At 51.4% G+C, this 22,790-nt stretch overlaps 1 protein-coding gene across 4 annotated transcripts in view; it reads left to right on the top strand.

The window, feature by feature from the left end:
* DOCK1 (dedicator of cytokinesis 1) overlaps window positions 1-22,790 on the top strand; it is a 493,249-nt gene that overhangs the window by 455,387 nt on the left and 15,072 nt on the right. For all 4 annotated transcript variants that reach the window (XM_048219065.2, XM_026494391.4, XM_026494390.4 and 1 more), the window contains 7 exons: window positions 3,686-3,827; window positions 3,961-4,039; window positions 5,550-5,634; window positions 8,616-8,702; window positions 11,459-11,635; window positions 12,631-12,714; window positions 17,838-17,975. In XM_048219065.2, the coding sequence (XP_048075022.1) occupies window positions 3,686-3,827; window positions 3,961-4,039; window positions 5,550-5,634; window positions 8,616-8,702; window positions 11,459-11,635; window positions 12,631-12,714; window positions 17,838-17,975 (792 nt within the window). The remainder of the gene's footprint in view (window positions 1-3,685; window positions 3,828-3,960; window positions 4,040-5,549; window positions 5,635-8,615; window positions 8,703-11,458; window positions 11,636-12,630; window positions 12,715-17,837; window positions 17,976-22,790) is intronic.

Genomic DNA, 22,790 nt, shown 5'->3' with positions numbered 1-22,790 from the left:
TCTCCAAGCTGAAATTCTGTACACAATTAAACAGTTAAGTCTGCATTACCCCACCTCCCAGCCCCTGGCAACGCCATGCTACTTTATGTCTCTAGGAATTTGCCTATTCTGGGTACCTCGTAAAGTGAAATCATATGGTGTTTGTCCTTTTGTGTCTGGCCCATTTCCCTTGGCATAGTGTCTTCAAGGTTTATCTGTGTTGGAGCTTGTATCTGAATTGCCTTCCATTTTATGGCTGAATAATATTCCATTGTACTGATACACCATGTTTTATTTATCCATTGTGTCCTTCAATGGACATTTGGGTTGTTTGGGCTATTGTGAATAATACTGCCATGAACATGTACATTTTTAATTATATGAGCAATTGTAAGTGGATTTCGTGGCCACATTGCTGGGGACTCTGAATCACACTCCATCCCTTAGACAGGTGTGTGTTGTCTGACACACGATTGAAGAAATACTGTGATCGTCAGCCAGATGCCCGTTTCCTAGCACTCGTGAGGCCAGAGGAGAAATTATGTAACTACATGCTGCTTGACCTGCCAGTAGAACTGTTTAAAGTTTCTCTTGGATGCCATTGATCAGTGGGTCATGATTTCCTGTCATTTCTTAGGATATTTTTTTAAGACACATGGTTTTCTCTTACGCTGGGAGACCATGCGTGATTCTCTGGGGGATCTCTTGTCTAGAACACAGCTGTCTGGAGCAGTTAGGTCCAGTTAGGAGGTTTTCCTCATCCCAGAGTGTGTTCCTTTGGCCCTGGTGGTTCTGATTGCACCTGACAGGATGAGACAACCCTTCATGGTACCACCAACAGGAAGGACTTACTTGCAGAGGACCTGACATTGTTTATATGACATCCACAAGTGAGCCTCGCAGGCCTGGTCTGCTCCAGAAGGTGACCTGTTGCTTTATGCACTCCCTCGGGGTCCTGGGTGACTGGGGCATCTGATGCCGCCCTGTCACTGCTGGTCAGTCCTCTCTCCTTGTATGGCTGTGGTAGGACATGCCTAAGACAGTGGTCGATCAGAAACCCAGATTCTGGAGAAAGTCTTCTTGCCAAAGAATGACTAAAGGACGTTTGGTTATAAATTAAGCTATAAATCTTCCCCTAAATTAGGGAAGATTTTTGAAATTAACTCTATTTTAAATTAAAAAAAAAACAGCTGAAGAGTATTATGAGCTTGGAGTCGATGTTGTTAAAGGCTTTAATTCATGCATATGAATCCGTGGGTGTGTCCCCAGGTGTGTGTCTCTAAGAAACAGAGAGACTGACCGTAAATCATGGCTGACCTGTGCTGTGCTGAGTCATTAACAGTGTGTACGTGGCCCTCTGTGGATGGTGCTGTGACTTATGGCCGCTGACTATGGCTCTGCCCTGGCATCCTGACATGCGGGGCGGGGCGGGCACTTTGCAGTCCCCGAGCCAGTTGATGCCTGGCATGTGCTGGGAGGGCACACGCTATGTGTGTTCCAGGGACCTCACTGGGTCATCTCCCCCGTCAAAAGGACAAAATGCAAAGTGCGAATGAAGACTTTAACGGGCTTGATTAATATTGAACTCACGTCCCCGCAACAGCTGAATAATTTTGCGAGACTATAGCAATGTATTTATTACGCCTCACAGATCACCTGTCAGGGGTCAATCTGACAATGACATTAGCAGTTACAAAAAAGTGGGTGAAGTGTTTGGTTATTTAATGCCTCTGAGAACTGACTGTCCCTTTTGCTTTGTTTTTCTTTAAGAATTGGTCTCATTGGGTTTTTTTTGTTTTTTTGTCCTTTGCCTTCATGTTAATATTTATGGTTCTTACAAGGAATAAGTATCTTCGACTGTATGTACATTTCCCTCTTATTTTCATATTTGAAGGGACTGCTTCAGAATGCAAAATAATTGACATTTCTAGAAAATGTTCATAGTGTTTTCATCTATAACTCACTAGTATTTTTCTATTAAAGGCTTTATATACATTTTATTATTATGTCTTCTGGAGTAAAGCATAATAAATGCATACGAGTTCATAGTAGCCTGTTATACATTAAATCTTCCTGAATTTCTGAAATGTTTGGCTTTATATAGCCTTAAAAGATGCCCACACTGTGTATTTATATTTCTAATTAAGACTACATATTACTTTGGTTTCTGCTTGACATTATTTTTTTAGGGAAAGAGAACATTTTTCTTCCATAATGGGTACTTTAAGACATACCTAAGCACAAAGTGAAAAAAATATTCAATTCTTAAACTCTTCCTTCTTTAGTGATTTATAGGGACTCACAATAAGTTGGGGCTAGGGAAGGAAATAAATTGAGTACCATAGGATCTCTCTTTATCTTTTGAAAATTCATTAATTAGACAAATTTTAATTTGACTTCACACTTCGTCTCTAGGAGATAAGTGTAAAAATATCCAGCGGAATGCTCTTCTGTCTGGCTGTCTGTCTCTCCTCCTCTCTGGCATCTGGCTGCACCTGACTCATGGCCAGCCAGTCTGGGGCCTTGGGCTCAGTGTCCCTGGATTGAAACAGCAGATCCCGTGAGGAAAAGCATCAGCTCTCGGCCTCCCATTTCTCGGATCCTGTGGTGTCTTTTCCTTGTTGCACTTTTCCTTGAGGATCAGACAGCCCTAGGGTGGGGTGGGCAGGATGTCGGGAGGCGGGGGCTGTAGTCTCAGGAGCCTGCGGTGGCATCACACTACCCATGGCCACCTTTCTGTGACTCAGTTGACAACTCAGAACACGCTGTTGAATCTGTGAAGGTACAGAGACCTGTCACCTCTTAGAATCAGAAAATTCACTAGAGGTACATTTCCTGAGGGACCGTGTCACACGTGGTCAGAAATGGCCTCAACAGGGCAGCCTGTGTAAGGAAGAATACTCACCTGCCTAACACCCACCCCAAGGTCACCTCGCCGTCGGAAACCACCCCCAGTTGGACTCTCCAACTAGGAATTTATGGAGGTGACAAAGTGTCACTGGAGATGGACAAAAGCCAGCCTTTAGAGGAACTCTGATGTTCTGCCTTTCACTCAGCAGTGGGTAATTCTCCACACGAGGCTGACGTGCAGTGAGGGAAGTCCTGCCATCCCCCTCTGGTCTCTCCCCACCAGGGAGGCCATGGGCCTCATGCCTCTCTCCTTTGGTTTCAACCCCATTCCCTGTGGTTCAGTCCTTCACTTGACTGTGTCCTGAGATGGCTCGGAACGTCGTGCTCAGGCTCCGAGCGTTGAGGCCCCACCTCAATCTCGTGCTCTCTTAAATTCCTCTCGGAGGATGAAAGCTGTTTAATTAGGGCCTGCCCGAAAAGAAAAACATGGAGACCATGACCCACTTGCCCTGGTGCCTTTACCCTTTCTAGCTGCCTCACACCCCCTGGAAGGTGGGCCCCAATCGCTCCCTTGGTTCTTCCTGTTTTTTTTTAATTGATTGTTACTGTTAAGACTGAAATACATCAGCGGACAATGTTGTGTTCAGTACTTCTTAAACTCTATTAACTTATGTGGCTCGTGTTTGCGCGTCCTTGATTAATAAGGCCAGTGCAATTACAAGCTGTTCTTCAATTCAATGACTTTTAAAAACCAAAAAAAAACCCTCTCAAGCATATTTTGAAGACCAAGGCATTTGTGCGAGCACTGGTCCTGGCCTTCCCCGTGGTGGTATTTAATGAATGTCATTGTTTCCAGGGGAAAGTTTTCATTTACCGAGGGAAAGAGTATGAACGCAGGGAAGATTTTGAAGCTCGGTTGTTAACTCAGTTCCCAAACGCTGAGAAAATGAAGACAACATCTCCACCAGGCGACGATATTAAAAACTCTCCTGGCCAGTGTATCCTTTCCGCCAACCCTATGGAACGTGATAGGATCAGCACGCCGTGCACCTGGGTGGCTGGGTGGACCTGGGGGCCCCGTCACAGCTGATGTCCACCCTGCCTGGTGATCCTTAACCCCTTCGCCCTCAGATATTCAGTGCTTCACCGTAAAGCCCAAACTCGATCTGCCCCCGAAATTTCACAGGCCTGTGTCGGAGCAGATTGTAAGGTAAGCATCCCATTTCTCCCACCACCGTGAGGACAGTGAAGGGCTGTGTGCTAAGAACGTCACCCTTGAGAGGGTGGGTTTTAGCCTTTGATCAGCCTTCCAGATGTTCTTTCTGTTTACTCAGAAGAACACGGGAAGCATCCAGCATCAAAACAGTGAAGGAAGAAGTTAGTTTGTGTTGCCAGAGGGTAGAAAAACTATTCCTTGCCTGACGTGGGGAGACGAGGAAAACTCGGGAGGACAGAGGGGGTGCTCTGGTCTCCTTATGACCTGCCAGCAGGGAGGATCCCCCCCCGCACAGCTTAGCAGGGGGGGCTGCAGCCCAGCCCCAAACCCAGCACATCAGAGTCGCATGCCTGGGGAAGGCCGGAGTGTTTGCATGTTGTAAGGCAAGAAAAGGGACTGGGACATTGGCTTTTCTGGGTGGAGAACCCCTAGACCCCTGCAACACCACAATTATATAGCGTGGGATTATGAGGCAGATTTTGAGACTCACTGGTCAGCTGTCCGAATTTGAGGGTTTATGCCTCTCCGTTGAGCTACCCCTGACCTAGCGATGCTGTAGAGAGAGACTCTGCTTTAGATGTTCCTTTGATGTTAAGAAGTTTCTTTTCTATGTGATCCATGTTCTGGTCAAGAAATTAACCTCTTCAGTGGCCTAGTACTGCTCAGAATCTGCATATTTCATATCCTGAAGTTTGGTGGGTTGTGTTCTTCCTCAAAATTCACTCTCCTTTCTCTAACCTCTTATTAGCCATAACGGAAAGTGAGCTAGGATTCTGTTTATTGATGGCAATGGCTTCCACAAGGCACCTGTTTTATGTTTTGCACCAGTTTCTTTCCGAGAGGCATTAAAGCCAGGAGTGAGTCGTAGTTGACGCTCCGCTGTTGCGCTGTGACGTGGGAGGCGGCCTACGTCTCAGTGCCGAGGAGAACGAGGCTGCCTCTGGTATACGTGTGCAGCCCGCCCCTTCCCCAGGAAAAGAAAGTACACCCTTGTCGTGCGTGCTGCCCTTTGTGGTTGCAGAGTCTGCCTTTTGTAGATCTGAAACTAAGGTATAGAAGGTCTTTTTAAAAATAATAAACATAATTTTAAAAAAATTTAATAAAAATTGTTTTAATAAATTAATTGTTGACTCACTCAATTAAACTAATAAGCTATGAATTGAGATTTTGGAGCAGTAAACGCAGGCGTGGGGACTCCGGCCGCTGCCGTTCTCCTTCGCTTCACCTTTTCTCTGCCTATGCCCGCTTCGCTCTTACTCAGCATCTCTTCTCCCAGAGGGTTTGCGGGGACGGGGACGAGGCGAAAACTCAAGGTAATCTTTCCACCTGCCGACTTCTGTCTTCTGACGCCGGCGGGGAGAGAAAGCCGCAGCTATCGCTCCGGGTCAAGGTTGCAGATATTTGAAGGGATGCAGTGACCTATCAGGAGGCCAGACCCCACATCTAAAAGCATATTGTCTGCTTTGGGGGTTGAATGTCTAACGATCTGTCTGTCTCTATCCAGTTTTTACAGGGTGAACGAGGTCCAGCGATTTGAATATTCTCGGCCGATCCGCAAGGGAGAGAAAAACCCAGACAATGAATTTGCGGTAAAAAAAAAAACCCAACAACCTAAAACCCCCCAAAGAACTCGTTCCACTACCAACAAAAGTGCCTGTGGAAAACTGGCCTCAGAGGCCACCACAGTGCAGTATTAGATGCCCTGTGCCTTGTGTGCAGAAATCCAAATACCAAATCCTAACCCCTTCAAATGTAGCAAAAGGATGAATAGCTCACAGATGGTGTCGCTAAGGCCGTAGGATGCTAGCAGAACGGGACAAGTGCTATGACCCTGCTTCTTACCCTCCTGGCATACTCGCTTCCCTCCTTGGCTTCCCTGAGTTTTCTTCTGGGCCCCAGTGCCCCGAACACCCTGCGTGTCTCTAACGCAAATAGGCACACAGAGGGATCAAGCACGTTACGTGGCTTTCTGCCGATGACAAGCAGTCAGAGGTGAGCAGGGCAGAGACCCAGACACTCCCTGTCCAGCACCTGAATTTCCCTGGGGCACAGGGCTCCAGAGCAGGTGCTCCTGGGTGCCACGGAGTCCTGGGCTGGGTAATTCTCTGTGATGGAGCCGCCCTCTGCCTCCAAGGATATTGAACAGCGTCCCTGACCCCTCTACTCATTAGATGCCAGTAGCACCTCCCCAGTTGTGACAGCCAGCTAAAAAGGTGATCATACGTTGTCCCCTCGATTAGAGTCATGGAAATATTAACAGAAATTTTTGCAGCTTTTTAAAAAAGATACATACAACTGGTTTAATGGTTTCCATTTGCAAAGAATAAATCAATTCTTTGAAATAAAGCACAGCTTTTTAAAATGTTAACATTTCTCCCTCCTACCCTGCAAACGTCCTCTGGGAATCCCTACATAGGCCTGTATTTCCAGGACCCATTAGCCGCGGGGACCCCCAAGGAGGACCAGCTGCTCTGCTGGGGACTGCATCCCCTTGCCTGTAGTCAGGAGGTGTCTGGGGGTACAGAAGGTCAAAGGTGACCTGACCCAGAGTGAAGCTGGGGGTGCTTTTGTCCAGCCTCCCCTTGAAGCCCTCCATTTCTTCTGATTCTTCTGATCCTTGGGGTGATGCCTGAGAGGCCCCCTCCCTAGCGCTGAAAGGCCCTTCCCACCCAAGCCATTTCCCAGGAGTCTGCTACAAGCTTGTAATTCCGGAAACTCTAGTCATTCCCACTTCCCACACCGCTTATCTCAAAACAAAGACCCTATTTCTTGGTTAATGCCAGCATCCCAGGATACCCTACTTGGTAACTGGTCACTGCGATGTGGTCTCTAATAGTAAGGGTAGGGACAAGAGACCAGCCCTAAGGGGGCGGCTTTCTGAGTGGTCTCTCGTGGGGCCCAACAATGCAACCATTTATATAGCGTCTCTGGACTGTGGGATTTATAGGGCGTCCTTGAATTTCCCGCCCACGTCTCGCATCCAGCAGCTGTATATATTCTCATACCATAAAGAAAGACACTCAAGGAGGTCAAGCAAATTGCTGACGGGGGTGCAGCCAATTGGGGCAGAGCTAAGAATAACCGAGACCCCTGACATTTGGGGCTGCACTAAGCCTCCAAGGCTGTGCTTCTTCTAAATGGCCCTGAAATCCCCTAATGGCCCCGTTAGGCCCTCGCACTTGGATGAGGCTTTCAGAAGCCACGGGATTTAGTCCTTCACACGCCTGACAAAGCCTAAAGCTTCCAGATAAGCATGGGGCTTTTTGCAGCAATGGGAAGCCGGGCTCGGTCCTGCTGCAGGTGGCCTGGCTCTGCGGGCGGGACGCTGGGGAGGCTGCCCTGCCAGGCCGAGCACTCAGCGTGGCCGCTCAGCAAGGGGTGACGCTCTGGGCAGAAGGGCGGCTGAGGAGGGGGGAGACAGATAGTGTCTGAGTTAGCCCGTACTGGTTGTCCAGAAAGCCCTTGAAGGAGCTCAAGGCCCCTGCCCAGGCTGTGTTGGTCTCTGGGGAGACCCGGTAGGTGCGGTCCCGATGCTCTGAAAGGGCACATTGCTGTTTTCTAGGGCAAGCACCTGGGGGAGCCTCCTAGCTGGGGAGACAGGAGGCCTCGGCCGGGTCCCCTTCCTTCTCCCCTCTGGAGTCTCAGAGCTGGAGGATAGATGCTTCTCTAAGATCCAGTGCGGCTCCCTGGACTTGCTGACGGTCCACTGTGCCCAGACCACTCCCGACACACCTGCACGGCCTAGTTATGACCTGGGACAGGGAGATGGTGGCCGGAAGTCAACACCAGGCAGGAGCCGATGGGGGAAGAGCCATTGCTTGTTAGCTTGCCACGGCTTCCCTGCAGCCCGAAAGAGGCGCAGAGGGGTGACGCTCATGGGCTTGAAGCAGTTTCCCACCACACGCATTATACTACTCTATGAAGAATATGGATTACAAATGGTATTTTATTGAACAGATGCATCTACATGCTTTTTAATGCTTAGTAAGGGTCTTGAACAATAGATACTGAAATGTTTAAGTTACCATCTCTGGGTGGTGGGGGATTTTTTTTCCCATCTTCATTTTCTAATGTGAATAGGGATCAGTTGTGCAAGAAACAAATTGAAGCCTAAAATACTGATTGATCCATATCAGAATGGGAGTGGTCATGTTTTACAAAACCCGGTTTTCCTTAATGCCTTTCCACCTCTGGGTGTCTGTTGAACCCAAAGTCAGGCCAATGTAGAACTCCTTGGAGCCTCTTCAGTCTCTGCTCAGAGGGAGCTTCCCTTGTTTTGATGTATGGAATTCTCCCTGACTCTCCTGTTGTATTTTCTTTGCCAAATGCCAGGAGGCTGGCACCATTGGCCAGCAAAAGCAGGGGACACTGCTGTGTCTTGTGTGACCATCTGACTCACAGGCAGAGCACGGCATGCGAGGGACGGCACACAAAAGGGCCGCATGCGACTCCTCCCGGGGAGATGTCCTAGAGAACGTGCCTCCCAGAGACGGGTCAGTCCCCACTAGGGCAGAAGCTGTCCACCTGCTGCCGTCCTTCTGATGAGTACCGTGTGTGTGTCCCCTTGCAGAACATGTGGATCGAGAGAACCATATACACCACGGCGTACAAATTACCTGGAATTTTAAGGTGGTTTGAGGTCAAATCCGTATTCATGGTAAGTACACCCGCCAGAAGGGATTGCGTGTTCCCCTCTGTTACAGGGTGCGGCGTGGGCACTGGAACCTCAGGTCAGACAAGACTTAACCCATCATCACCCTGCCCGTTGCCTGGGGCATAGACTCTCCCAGTTCACGAATATTGTCGTAGAAATGCTGTGTAATCAGAACCGCACTGGCTGACAAGAAAACCAGAATTAAGATTTCCTTTCTTCTTACAAAATATTTAAATCTAGTCATCGCTGTGCTGTTTTGACAGCTCTTTCTGTTAACTAAATGAAAAGTTTAAGACAAGTTCCAATTTACATACACTTTTTAAGATCTTTCTTCCTGATGCTTTTATTGCCATTTACATGACAAACAACTTGATTAATAGTACTTGCTCATTTCAAGTAAAAATAGCTTGAGAATAGACCCCTCACTGGCACTTTTTTAAAGAAATAATGACTCGCATCTCATTAGCTAAACTTTGCTTTCCCTCGCGTTGAGCTATGGGACAGTTTCATCTACGTGAACCGAGCCCGTGGCAGATTCTTCCTGAACACACAGAAGTGCGAGGGAGTGGTATAAAGAGATCTGATTGAAATGTGTATGTTGATTCGTGCGTCTCAAGGCCTTTTGTGTTCAGCCAGAAGGATCTTCTCCAAGGGGTGGTGCCTCCCATTTAGTTTTCAGTGAGTCCCCTTGGAAACTCCCGATTTGGTTCCAGAACCTGGCTGGAACCTCTCTTCCCAGCCCTGTTGCCTCTCTTGTCTGTCATCCGTGCCCATCTGAGCTCAGAGCCAACATCCCCGCCCACCCCCCATCCCAGATGCCCCCTCCTGCTTCTCTGAAGCTCTGGGTCTCTGTTCCTGTCCCTGCCTTGGTCGCTTGCATTTTCTGCTCCGGGAGCGCCTGCTCAGTGCCCCCCTAGCACCCAGGCAGGCCCGATGGATGGAGGGCTCAGAAGGTATGTGGCAGGTGGCAGAAACGCAAGCTTTATGGGCTGGTGATGTACGTGCCTGAGAGGACGGGATGGGGGGACTTTGCGTAAACAGGCACTAATCTTCCTAATGAGCCTCTGCCCAAAGCCCTCAGTAATCTGGGATTTCGTGAGCCAGCCAGATTTCGAGAGGAAGGAGCTTAAGAGCTCAGAGGTGGAGGGGGTGAGCCCTGACTCTCTGAAGATGTGGCTCTGCCACGGGCGCTCTTTGCCATTTTTAACAAACTAAGAGGCCAGAAGCCGAATAATCCCAGAGCGCGTAACCGAGAGCTGCTCTCGACACCCATCCCACCTGCCCTTGCCTTGTGCGTGCCTCCCGGGACAGGCCGCCGTGCGATGGCCAAAGGGTGGCAGCTAGCCCTGTTGTTGGATGAAAAGAGGAAATTATTCTTTGTTGAGGCGAACGGGATCAGCAGCAGGGAGTTAGCCGTCAGTCAGAATGGAATACTGCCCTGGAGGGTGGGTCTGGCGAAGGCGTGTGCCTGGGATGCTGCGTTCCAGGCTCTGAGCCCGCCAGGGACCGTGTGGGACCGCGTGGGAGCAGCAGTCCTGCAGTACACGCTGTGCGGGCACGGGGCCGGCCAGGGGCAGCGGGGTGGTCACTTTTCTGTGTGTGACAGCCTGTCCATCAGCTCCCAGTCCGCACGGGGTGAACAAGCAGGGGGCCTCCTCCACAGTGACTCTGAGGTGCTACCAGGCACTTCCCCCAGAGTGAGTCCAAGCATCCCTCTAGAATCTGGGACCAGCCGTGAGCAGAGTCGTCCGTTCTCAAGTCCCTGCTCCCCCTGCTTCCCTCGGCCTGGCAGACAACCCCCAGAGACTGCAGCAGGAAAAAAGCAAGCTGCTCTGCTTCGTCCCTTGCTACCGACAGCCTAGGGTTCCCAGGCATGGGTAGAGACCCCTCCTACCTCCTTTGGGAGGACCGAAATGATCATGTGTTGAGACCACCCCTGGATGTGGCTCTGTGGCCCAGCTGAGCATCTGTTAGAGTGGGGCCTGGTGGGAAGGGGTTGCTATTGTTTTAAACCCGGCCACGTTTTCATGGCACCTTATAGTGCTGAGCCAGAGAGGCGTGCTCGGCTGGGCCTTGCAGGGAGCTGAGGGGCCCCCAGAGGAAGGAGAGCAGTAGCAGGATGGGCGGTGGTCCCCTGCCTCCTGCACTGAAGGTCCTGCTGACCAGTGATAGGTGTTCCGATGAGGCCGGGGAGGTACCGTTGGAAGTGGCGATATGCTCCCCCGGGGCAGCGGAGCTCTTCCTTCGTAAGAGAGTATGTGGTCTGCTGTGGGGGGGAGGGCCCTTCCCCGACCAAGCAGATACAGGGGGCTCACAAAGTGCCCGGGCCGCCTGCCTCAGGGACGGTGATGGATTACTCAGAATTCCTTAAAATCTTACCCGTTTTAAAAGAAGCAGACCACATGTGTATGCATACGCACATACACACGCACGTGCACACGTGTATAGACACACATGCGTGTGCGCACACGCACACAGACACACACACACGCCTCAGAGCCAGACAGCCTTGTGTTATCCCTTTGGAATTTGCATGTGAGGGCCGCACCTATTGGAAATGCACGATACTAAAATACCCAGTTACTCTTGTTTGGGTGATAAGAGACACCCCCGAAAACCCCCCTGAGAAAAAAGGTGCAGTGGAGGACTAGGAAGCCTGGCCGCACTTGGCAATGCTCCTCCTCTGGCAGGGTCCCACAGGCCAGAGAGTCAGCAGGAGACCCTGTGCTGGCCTGGAGTCACATCTTCCTCCCCCGCAGGTGGAGATCAGCCCCCTGGAGAACGCCATCGAGACCATGCAGCTGACGAACGACAAGATGAACAGCATGGTGCAGCAGCACCTGGACGACCCCAGCCTCCCCATCAACCCCCTGTCCATGCTCCTGAATGGCATCGTGGACCCTGCCGTCATGGGAGGCTTCGCGAATTATGAGAAGGCACGTGACCTGCCAGTGGTACAGCCCTGTCCTGGGACAGACTGTTTCCAGACACGTTATCTCCCAGCCCAGAAACTACCCTGGTCTCACTGGTTGATCCCAGACTGACTGATCCAAAGGCTGGGAGCTCCTAGAGGTGGCCCCTGCCAGCTGTGGAAGGTCAAGGCCCGACCCTAGGTGTGGCTCTCCTGGGCGTTGCCCCCCCCCAGATTGGGCTGAAGGAGCTCTGCCGAGCTGCCCGTGGGTGGCTCTCAAGAGTCCTGGGGTCATGAAAGGCCAAGAGACACAGTTTTAGTGAAAGAAAAAAGAATTAGAGCATTTGGGATAGGTAGGCATGGCAGGTACAGGGGAGAAGGCCAGCTGATCTCCCCGGAAAATCTCTCGGTAGAAATGGGCAGGAGTGGAAGGGCGTGGGGTGTGGTCTAGACCAGCGGTCTGCACTACGGTCTGCTCTCTCTTTTTGATATCGAGTTTGGAGCTTGGCCACGGCCATTCATTACTTAGTTTTCCTGATAGAACAGTGGCAGTGTTGAGGCCCTTCATGGAAAAGTTTGCTGACCCCTCATCCAGACAGAGTAAGAGCTGAGGTGGAGAACAGGCCAAGAGGAGTTGTTGCCCTGGACGGAGAGGTAGCTCTAGCTGTAAGAAGCCTTTAGGTGTAGGACAGGCCCTGGGGTGGGTGCAGGGTGGGGGTCGGGAGCGTGTGAGCCGCTGGGGGGCTGCCACCCAGCGGACTGAGGCACCCAGGTCAGCTGTGGCTTTGCTGGATTCCAAGGACAGAGGTGCTACCCAAAATGCCCCTCCTGGCTGCCCGTTCGCTCCATTTGTTGTTTGACCTAATCAGACCCTGAGCCCTGAGTGCTGGGGACGGTCCATCCCCCGGGGGGTGGGTCTGTTTTACGCATGGCTCTATCCCACGGGGCTGGTGCACAGTCCGTGTGCAGAAATGGGGCAGGGTAAGCAGTGTACTGAGTGGCCCTTCCTGTCTCCACCAGGCCTTCTTTACAGAGCGGTACCTGCAGGAGCACCCAGAGGCCCATGAAAAGATTGAGAAGCTCAAGGATCTCATTGCGTGGCAGGTAAGCGTGCGATGGCAGCCTTTCGGGGCTAGAGCGGGGAGGCTAGACCCGCACCTGAGGCTAGACGCCTGGGCCATCTCAGCACCCATGCCAGCCAGCACGGAGGCCTGGGACATCTGCCACAGTGCATATAGCCACATGTGTCCCCTGATACCCACCCCCCAATGCCATGATGAACTCAGCTCCTGGCTGCAGTCATGAAGTTGAACCCTCTCTTGCCTATGAGCCTGGTCTGTCTCTGCTGGAAGATCTCTGTCTGGTATTGACAGAACATCAGAGGCAAGGTGAGAACGGTGATGTCTTCAAGAGCTTGGCTCCAGCCTGTCCCAGGAAAGGCACTCAGGCCAGTGCTGTCCTTGTGGGAGGTGTTGGTGGGCCACCGCAGAGCACCCACCCCTCACGTTCTCTGTGGTGGTGGCCAGGGCTGGGGACTCCACATCTGTGTTTTCCCAGCTGTAATTCCATGTATTATGGTGCTTCTCTACTCGTGCTCCTGAGGCCGCCGAGTCTTACCTGAGAGGGACCTGGTGTTAGGAGGACCTGGTTTGGAGGGTGTCTTGTGTCCAGTTGGAAGTGACTTGTTTGGTTCACATGTCTGTGTCTTAGAGCCTCTGAGCGCCTGGTGGTGGAGGGGATACCCAGACCCGGTTCTCGTGGGGCTCTGTCTATACGTGCTCTGTACGGAGGACAGCTCACTGTTTCGGGCTTTGTTTTCTCGTGTGGGAGGTGAGGAGGGTGCTGTCTGATCTAATCCCCACACAGCAGGCTGAGCACAGAGACCTGAGGGAGGGCGAAGCCGGGGTCACCCTGTGCCTGGCGGCTGGACTCCAGGCCACTCTGCTGAGCCGGGGATGGGGCGGGCGGAGGGGGAGGAGTCTCAGGCTGCCACCTGGGGCCCTGACGCAAGTGAGGCTGTTCCTCTGAGGAGTCATCTCTGCAGGCACTCTGACCCTGGCCCTCCCAGAGCCTCAACCCAGTGGCTTCTCCGTCATCAGCACATTGACCCGTGTGACCTCGTAGGTGGAGTGGGGCTGAGCTTTGGTTTCAAGCCCACTTCCAATCTATGTATATTTCATGGTACAAAGGTAGACATCACATAAAATGTGGCATCTTAACCGATTTGGAGTATGGTGTGGGGGCATTAAGCACATTCACATTGTCGTGCAACCATCCCCCATCCATCTCCAGAACTTTTCCAGCTTGCCAAAAATCTCTGCACTAACTCTCCACTCACCCCATGCTTGGAAACCACCATTCTACCGTCTGTGTCTGTGAACTTGATCGTTCCAGGTACTTCAAGTACGTCGAGTCATGGGTATTTGTTCTAGGTCCTTCACGTAAGTAGTCATGCGGTAAAGTCATACGGCTTTTGTGACAGGTTTAGCTCACCGAGGACAGTGTCTTCAGGGTTCATTGTGCTGTAGCCTGAGTCAGAATTTCCTCCCTTGTGGGGCTGATTAAGACTCCATTGTGTGGACGGACCACATTCTCTTTGTCCACTCATCCGTCTGTGGACGCTTCAGTTCCTTCCACTGTTTGGCTGCGAACATGGCTACGCACGTGGCTGTTCATTTTCCTGCTTTCAGTTCTTTCGGGTGTATTCCCGGAAGTGGGATTTCTGGATCAAACGGTAATTCTATTTTTTAATTTTGTGAGGAGCTACATCCTCCAACTCCTTGTCCACACTTGTCATTTTCTGGGTTTGTTTTGGTTTGTTTTTTTTTTTTTTTTTTTTTTTTACAATCACCATCCTAATGGGTGTGACTTTGCACAAATCTGTAGACATCTGTTTGCGTTGGGATTGTTCCGTGATAACAAACCCTGGGGGCTGGCTCCAGGGACCGCACTGGCCAAGGACCGTTCTCTGCATGGAATGTGAGCCTCATCTAGACCATTTCCCTCTGTTTCCAAAAAGAGAGAGGCTTCAAAATCCGGAATGATTCCATTTTAGATGTAGAAACCAAAGGGTACAAAATTCAAACTCCATTGAAGGCTATAAAATCATTGCCACACAAAAACTAGTTTGGTCTGCAAAAGTTGTATTGATTTTTTTTTTCTTGTAAGCTTTTACAGCAAATTGGATTTTAAGAGTTTCAAGTCCTACAGAGAAAAATAATTTGTTCCCCAGAGAGAACTTTATGTCAGCACTATGTCATCACCCCTAATAACTATATTAAAGGATGAATTTTAAAGCAGCTCACAGGAAAGCTGAAAGAAAGAATCCATTTTCTAGCAACTTCATTAAGTCAAAGAGTGATGAAAAATACATATTCAAAACATTACCTGTGATTTCGCTTTCATTTGCAAATGTTTGGAAACCCATATTTTAGTATCAGTGATAGAGTCATGCGGTCATTAAAAATAAGAAGTTTGGGGTTATCAGGATGCTGTCTTATGTTTTCGTTTGTTAGTTTGTTTGGTTTGGTTTTTTTCTGGAAACTCCGTCAGGGCAGAGTGAGGCTTTCTCTGGGGAATCCCAAGGACTCGTTGGCAGAGTTTCCATCACTGAAGTGCAATAAGCACATCTTGGTGCTGAAATCGTTTGTGATGGCGGGTTGTTAAGTCCCAGGCAGCTCTTGGCTCTGCTCTTGTCATCCCCAAACCCTGGGCGGTGCTGACCTGCTCCCCCCAGCTGGGAGCCAGTGGCTGCAGGCGTGTGGGGCCCCTTCTGAGTTCACAGCTGACACCAGGTCAGAGTGAGCCCCAGCCCCGTCCTCAAGGGCACAGCTCCAGCCTTCCCCAAATGCAGCTGTTTTATTTAGCGTCCCCGCCAGCGCCCAGAGATGAATCCTACAGCCTCATAGGACACCGCTGGGTTGTATGCCTGTGTCTCTTTTGAAATGCACAAAGATAAAGACCCAACTCACTCGTCATCCCCAACTGATGACAGGCGTGACCATTGTCACCGGGGGTGGTGCTCCTCGAGTGCTGAGCAGTGCTTCCTAATGCTCTGTGCTGCTGGCGGGCCATGCGTTTGGGCAGGGGACACACAGGAGCGAACCTCACGTGCAGCACCGCTGTTCGGAAGGGCGTCTTTGGAGAGCAGGCTGCGTGCTCGCTTCGAACAACCCAAGGTGTGACTTTGGGGATGTCCACTCCCCTCTCCCCGCTCGGGGCTCCGGGCAACTTTTAAGAAATGCAGATTCCGGGGATCTACCCCAGAGCAAATCAGGGCTCCTGGGGTGGGGTTCAGGAACCTGCCTGGGAGATTCTGATTCTCATCCAGGTTGGAACTCGCTGAACCACAGGGTCCCCAAAGATCACTGCAGACCTCATTCCGTGGCTTGTGTTTGTGTGTTAAGCACCCAATATGTTGGAGTGTTAGCACAGAGCATGTTTTCATGCAGAGCTGTGGCTCAGCCCCAGTGAGACACAGAACAGAGACCAGATCCCAACCCAGAAGAAGGTTGTATCAGACAATGTCAGGGACCTGTTGAAGTGATCAGTTCTCATACCCCATAAATTTTGCCTGCCAAATTGCAGTTCATGCAACCCCAGGGACCTAAACCAAATGGTCTTAACTTGAGTCCAGCAAGTAGCTTCTTTGAGGTCAAAGAATCTGGCCAATTAAGGTTTTTAATCAAACCAACAACAACAAAAAAAATGCAGAGACATGTGGATTGCATTTTGTATATTTGAAAAAGGTCCATTCTACAGAAAAATGGTTGCAGGATCTCAAGTGGCTGTGTCTTAACCTTGAGACAGCACCCCCATACTCGCCTCCGTACCCAGATAGATCCAACACGTTTACCGTCCCACCAAAAGTTGTCCCCAGCCTGCCTGTGCCATGCCCCAAGGCAGAACTCAGGAAGCAGAAGGATTAATGTGAGCATTTTCTACTGTTGAACTTGACAATACTGCGGCTAGCTCCGGGGAAGCTACCGTCTGCAAGAATAACTCATATGGAATATTAAAACGTCCCACCCATTGTGAAGGCTCACCTGCATGCACACTGTCCTTTCGGGGGTAACCAGCCGAGAGGGGATGCCTGGCCCGAACCTTGGGGGTAGGCCCAACTGTCAGCAAAACCAGCTTTGTGCCCGTGTAGCCCGAGGGCAGGCTGGGTGGGCTGCTGGGTGGGCTGTGACATGGGAGCCCTCACTTCTTTCTTTCCCTGGAGACCACAAGAGGCAACAGCTGCGTGCTCTAAATGGCAACCAAATACATTTTATGCATTGATTCATCTTGATAAGATTTCTCGAATTTGTTCACATGAAATTCAATTGTGTACTTATTATCCTGCTTCCTAATAAATCTGCTCATTTAGGTTGGTGTTCTGTCATATTAGGGAAATCTGTTTTTAATCAGTATTTTGATTTAATTATAAATTATTAAGAGGAAGCCTCTTAGCTTGATTGCATTGAAGAATGTCTAACTTCTGGTCCGAGCATTGGGAGAAAGCAGAAGCTGGGGAAAGAAAGCCCTCCTTAGAGCCCCCTCCAGCCCCCACCAGCAGTGATTCTTAGAGGGTCTCTGGGGCTGGGGAATGAAAATGTCTCCCTGCGACGCTTTTAAAGGTCAGCTACATCTCCGCGCTTGGAAGTGAAGTGTTGGCATGGATATTTTGTGACAGCAGTGTTGGCAGAGAAGTGATTATTTTTAGTTTTAAGGAAGAATAAATTTGGTTTTCCTTTCCAAATAAGAAGATCCTTCAGGACTATAGCAAACATATAATTAGATTTTTAAGTTTTAGAATAGGGTTCTCAATTGCCTATAAAGGCAATATTCTGGGCTAAAAATAATCTTTGCACTGTGACATGACCCTATGCTAGTAGATCAAGTTACAGCTAAACAGATTCAAGCTGCAGTTCTTCCCAAATTCATGTGGAAAGCACTGATGAGTCTATTCTGGGATTGGTCGGCCGATGGGAGTCAGGCAGAGTCACTGAGCGGCCATCGTGTGCTGAGCACTGCACTAAACGTGTCCAATTTAAAACACAAATGATTTTAATTTGAACATTTTAGTCTTCGGGGGTCACGTGCCTGCTGATGACCTTGATTCACTGTTTGATTTGGAAACAGAGCAGTTGCATTTTGCACAAAGTGCCACTTTCTGCCTGGTGCGCGCGCCTCTCTAGGCCATTAACCAGGAAATAAGGAGTGTTGACTGCTACGTTTTTCAGATTCCATTTTTGGCTGAAGGGATCAGGATTCATGGAGACAAAGTCACAGAAGCACTGAGGCCATTTCATGAGAGAATGGAAGCCTGTTTCAAACAGCTGAAGGAGAAAGTGGAAAAGCAATATGGCGTCCGGACCATGGTAAGTGGGTCGCCTTGCAGAAGGGGAGGTGGGTGTCTTTGCATCACATTGTCCAACTGTGACAGGCTCACAGGCAGGGTGAGTAAGATGTATGTGACGCCTGCTGGGGAAGTGGGATTGGAAGGACCTCAGCCCCCTCGGAAGTCCTTCTGCCAGTAAGCCAGCAACCTCCTTTCAGTAATTGGAAATGTCAGGGTGAGTAAGCCTTCGTGAGTTTGCTTCATCACCAAACGCCCTGCTCACCTGCTGTGAACACAATCTAGCCTTAATGTGGTAGGGCAACAGAAGAGCCACCCAGAGGCCAATGAGATTCAACTTTGGCTGCCATAGAGGCCACACCTGCAGCCATACACCACACACAGAGGGTTAGGTAATGCACAGGGCAACAGTACTCATGATGTCCTAAGACAGAGCTGGAGCCTAAGTCCAGTCCAAAGTCAAAGTCATCAGAGAGAGTTGCTATGGCTTCCTGAGATCTGAAACTGTTAGCAAAGACTTACATCTTAAAGGAGTGGTCATTGGTCTTGGCCAAGAAAGGTAAGCTGGAGACAGTCAGGGGAGGAGGTGGGGAGAAAGGGCTCACCCAGCAAAGGCTGGGAGGCCAGAATTCGAATGGCAGGCCAGAGGCCGTGCAGACATAGCCATGCCTTGGACAGAAGAGAAATCACAGGAGAAGCTGGAAAGGTGCCCAGCCTCCCAAAGCCTGGAATGGCAGTCTGGGACAGGAAGCTTTGCTCTGGCTTTTGCTAAGAGTTTGTGGAAGTTTCTGAGTGGGGCCTGGGATCAAGATGATGGTGAAAGAGTGGCTTGCGGTATGTAATGATGCAAACTGTCTGGCACTGCGAGCCCTGTGGCAGGCCTGAGATGCTGTTCATGAGCCATGTTCACGAGTCTTAGCGTCGTGGGGCCGAGGCCAGGCACCACAGACCACAGTGCCACCGCGGTGGTCCATGGGAGCCTTGGTGGGTCCTAACCTTGACTGCCCCTGGACGCTGGAGATGTCAGGCACAGCAGGTGACTCAGGGCCCCCTTTCCCTGTTGTTCAGAGGGAAGCAATGGGTTGACAAAAAGAGGCAGCGAGGTTTCCGATCTAAATCCCAGCCCTTGGCATGAAGGGGGTGAGGGCGCACACGGTTTCCATCTTCCTGCAAACGAAAGGCGCGCTGTGGAAAGTACTCCGCGTCTCACATCGCACACCACTTTCCTCTCCTTCCTAAGGAACCAGGTGTCCAATGTAGGGCACCATTTTGGGTTCTTTCTCGGCCCAATTCCATCTGTCTGCCGTTCTCTACAGTTCTCTGTTGCTCTTCCTGTTGAACTCGCTTCTTTTTTCACACACTTAGCTCACTTAGCAAACACTATTTAGTGCTTTTACCATATGCCAGGGACCTTTCCAAGTGTTTTGCAAATATGAATTGGCTTTATCCACTTCACACTACAAAGGAGGCACTGTGGTCATCCTCATTTTACAGATGGGGGAAGGGGACACAGGTCACACACTAGCAGTGGCGACTCCAGCCACTGATGGAGTTTGAAGCCCACTGGTCTGCCTCCAAGTCTGTGCTTTTAGCCACTATGCTTAATTTACACAGCAGAGCTTTTCCTTCTCTTGTTCATGTGGTTGGAGGCTTGTAAGAGACTGAGAGTCCCCCAGAAAGGGGCTCCGACTGCACTCCGTGCTGGCCCCCCGTGCCCACTGTGGCTGGGCTGCATGCATCAGTGCCTCCCCCAGCAAGGTGCAAACCTGGCAAAACCAAGGGAACGCAACCTCTGGGCTCTGGTCTGACCCCTCGGCATGTGGGGACCCAGGGCGGCCAGCCCAGCGGGAGCTGCTCCCAGGGAGCAGGCTTGGGGACCAGGGTGCCCTCCTGCCGGCTGCACCGGAGGACCTGTCGTGCAGGTCAGAACCCTTGAGCCGTGCTTGATCGCTTCAGGGCTTGTGACTCATCACAGTCAGAGCGAGTGGCAAGAATTTCGGATGCATCGTCAGGCGTCTCTTCCCAAGTCTTACGCCACTCTTAAGTCTTTCTGAGAAGCAAACACTTGTGAGAGCTCAAAGTTTCGTACTAAGTGAAAGGCTTCCTCTTTTACCACTCACACAACTTATACTTCAAAATGACAGGAACCTGTCTGGCTCGCCGCACATCCTTCCTGTTCCGCGCTCTGCCGGGAGCCTTTAGGTCTGTGCGTGCTTGCTGCCGGGCCCAGGGGAGAAGCACAGCCAGGGCAGGAGGCAGGGCTGTCGCGTCGGGGGCGGAGGTGTCCCCCTCCTCAAGGACAGGTTTCCCCTGTTCCAACGCAGCCATCCTTGGCCAGAGATGAGCGGTTTCCACCACATCCTGAGACACGTCCTGCCCACCAAACTGCCCACGGCTCCGTAGTGGCTGCCAGCGCAGCCCCCCTGCCCAGCCCAGCCAGGTGCTGGTCAGGCTTATGGGGGGGTAATCGAGGAATAGAATTAAGGGTGCATTTCTTGCCCTTGGATGCTTTCTTTGCTGGGGCTGCCTTCCTCAGTCGTACGTGCCGGGAGCCGAGCGGCAAGCTCTGCAGCCAGCCTCCCTTGAGCAGACAGACAGACAGGCAGCTGCCCCTGTCATGCTCTGAGAAATGCGGCAATAAAAAGCAGTCTGGTAGGAGCCTTTCCTGTCTTAGCTACTCTGGAAACTTGCAAGCATCTCAGAATACTTGGAAAAGCAATATAGTATCATCCTGTTTTAAAAAAATGGATTTAAAAATAAAAACCCCATAGAAAAGACATAAACCATTTTGTCAATTTTTCTGATCCAGCCAAAGTCATAGAAACAGAAGACTTGGACATCCTCTGACTTCTTAATCCACAGGCGGCTCTGCCAGACCCCAGCTCCCTCCCTGCTGGCCTTCACCTTGCCTGTGCTGGGGCTGGGCAGGGCGGGGGGGGGGGGGGGGGGATCCCTCCCTGGACCAAAGCTCACAGCCCAGCTTCTCCAGATGCATAGGGAGTGAGGAGTGCAGACCCTGGGGTCCCGGAGGAAGGGGCCACAAGCACCTGCTGTATTCAGCACCAGCCCCTGTGTCTTCCAGAAAAGAAACGTACCTGCTTCTCACCCTACCCCATAAAACACTGGTCGCCACAATTAAATGCAGCCCTGCCCACCCTTTCCCTGATCCACGGGCAGTGGGCATGCATGGGGGTCAAGGGGAGGCATTTGGGCTCAGCTGGAAGACAAGGACACAAAACGTGTCAGAGCCTTTTGGGCAGGGCAGGGCTTGCTTCTGGTAAAGAGCCAAAATGCGTGTTTGCTTCAGGCCCTAATAATGACAACAGCAAGGACAATGGGAGCAGCGGTCAGAGTGTGCCAAGGCCGATGGGCTCCAGCTGCGTCCTCCCATTTCATCCTCACACCAGCCTCTGGAGGTGGGATGATTGTTCGCTGCGTGCTCGAGGAAGCTGAGGCTCAGAGTGGTTCCATATGTGATGCAAGATCACATCGTTGACACTGGAACCAAAATTCTAGCCTAGTTCTAACTGCCCTACCCCCACCCCTGCTAGCCCTGGTGCTGGGACACAGGGACATCGGTTCCCTCATGGTGTCCTGGTGCTGGAGCTACACCTGTCACGGCTGGGAGGAACTCAAATTGCCTCAGATTAAAAAAAAAAAAAAAGTCCAATTCTTCAATTTTTAGAGGCTCTGCTCAGTCAAGAAGGAATTGGAGGACAAATGGCCCAGTGGGGCCCGTTTCCACACCCAGCGAGTACTCTGCAAGCGTGGGACCCAAGAGTGGCTTCTGTCCCTCCTTGGCCAGAGCCCTGCTTCTGCCGCCCTCCCTTCCCTTTGTTATGTCCAATCCATACTGGTACATCCCCCCAAGATTCAAGGTTGCCTCTTGAGGGACATCACCAGCCCTTTGTGGTCAGAGATAGGATGGTCGAGGGTCTTCTGGGCCTTCCCAACAGCTGGAGTGAGGTGGTTCTTGCTGACCACCTCCACCTCCTGGTCCACGGCGGGCTCCCTCCTCGGCCCCCGCGCACCCAGTGCTTGCATTGATCCCATAGCTGTGAGATCATTTCACCAGGAAAACGGAAACCATCAGGCGAGGAGCGGGGCTCACAGCACCCAGATGTCGGACAGGTCACATTTCTTCTCTGCATGCTCCACTGCGTTTCCTTGAATGCAGGTCTCCCTGTGCCAAGTAGATGGTGGGATGTGGAGGCGGCACCCTCCCGACCACAGAAATCCCCGGAGCCTGATGGAGCTGGCTTTCTGCCCTTCTGCCCATTCTGCCCTGCCCCCACCCCAACACTGCCGGTCCAGAAAGGATGGGTGGAAGTGAAGCCCCAGGCTGTTGCGGCGGGGGGGGGGGGGGGGGGGAGGCGGCACGGCAGCCCCGTCAGGTTGGTAGAGGGGTGCTCAGACTCCCTGCAGTGAGCCTCACTCAGACGCTGCTGCTGTGGAAGAAATGGCAGGGGATCGTGTGGGCTTCTCGAGGCAGAGGCTGCCCGCAGGTCTCATTCAAAGCCTGAAGAGGGTCGAATCCCACAGAGATGCCAGAGAGGAGAGCGGTGGCCGAGCGGGCGGCGGGCGAGGCGGTCAGGCGGGCCTGGAGCAGCAGGCAGGACCCTGTCCCGACCGTGTCAGGAGCGGTGGGGCATGGAGCGATCCCGGGGTGCAGCCGGGACGCTGGGGGACGGGGGGCACGCGTCAGAGAGCCAGGCCTGGGACTCCGTGTGCACGTGTCTCAGAAAGGCTGAGAAGAGCGCTCTGTAGACTTCGAGTTGCTAGATTTCACAGGAAACACGTCCACAGTTTGCACCAGTTTGTACTTGGTTTCCTTTTT

This window comes from Ursus arctos, unplaced genomic scaffold, assembly GCF_023065955.2.
Source record: "Ursus arctos isolate Adak ecotype North America unplaced genomic scaffold, UrsArc2.0 scaffold_7, whole genome shotgun sequence".
Lineage (NCBI taxonomy): Eukaryota > Metazoa > Chordata > Mammalia > Carnivora > Ursidae > Ursus > Ursus arctos.
The sequence above is the reverse complement of the archived record's forward strand: the minus strand, read 5'-3'. Positions and strand labels throughout refer to the sequence as shown.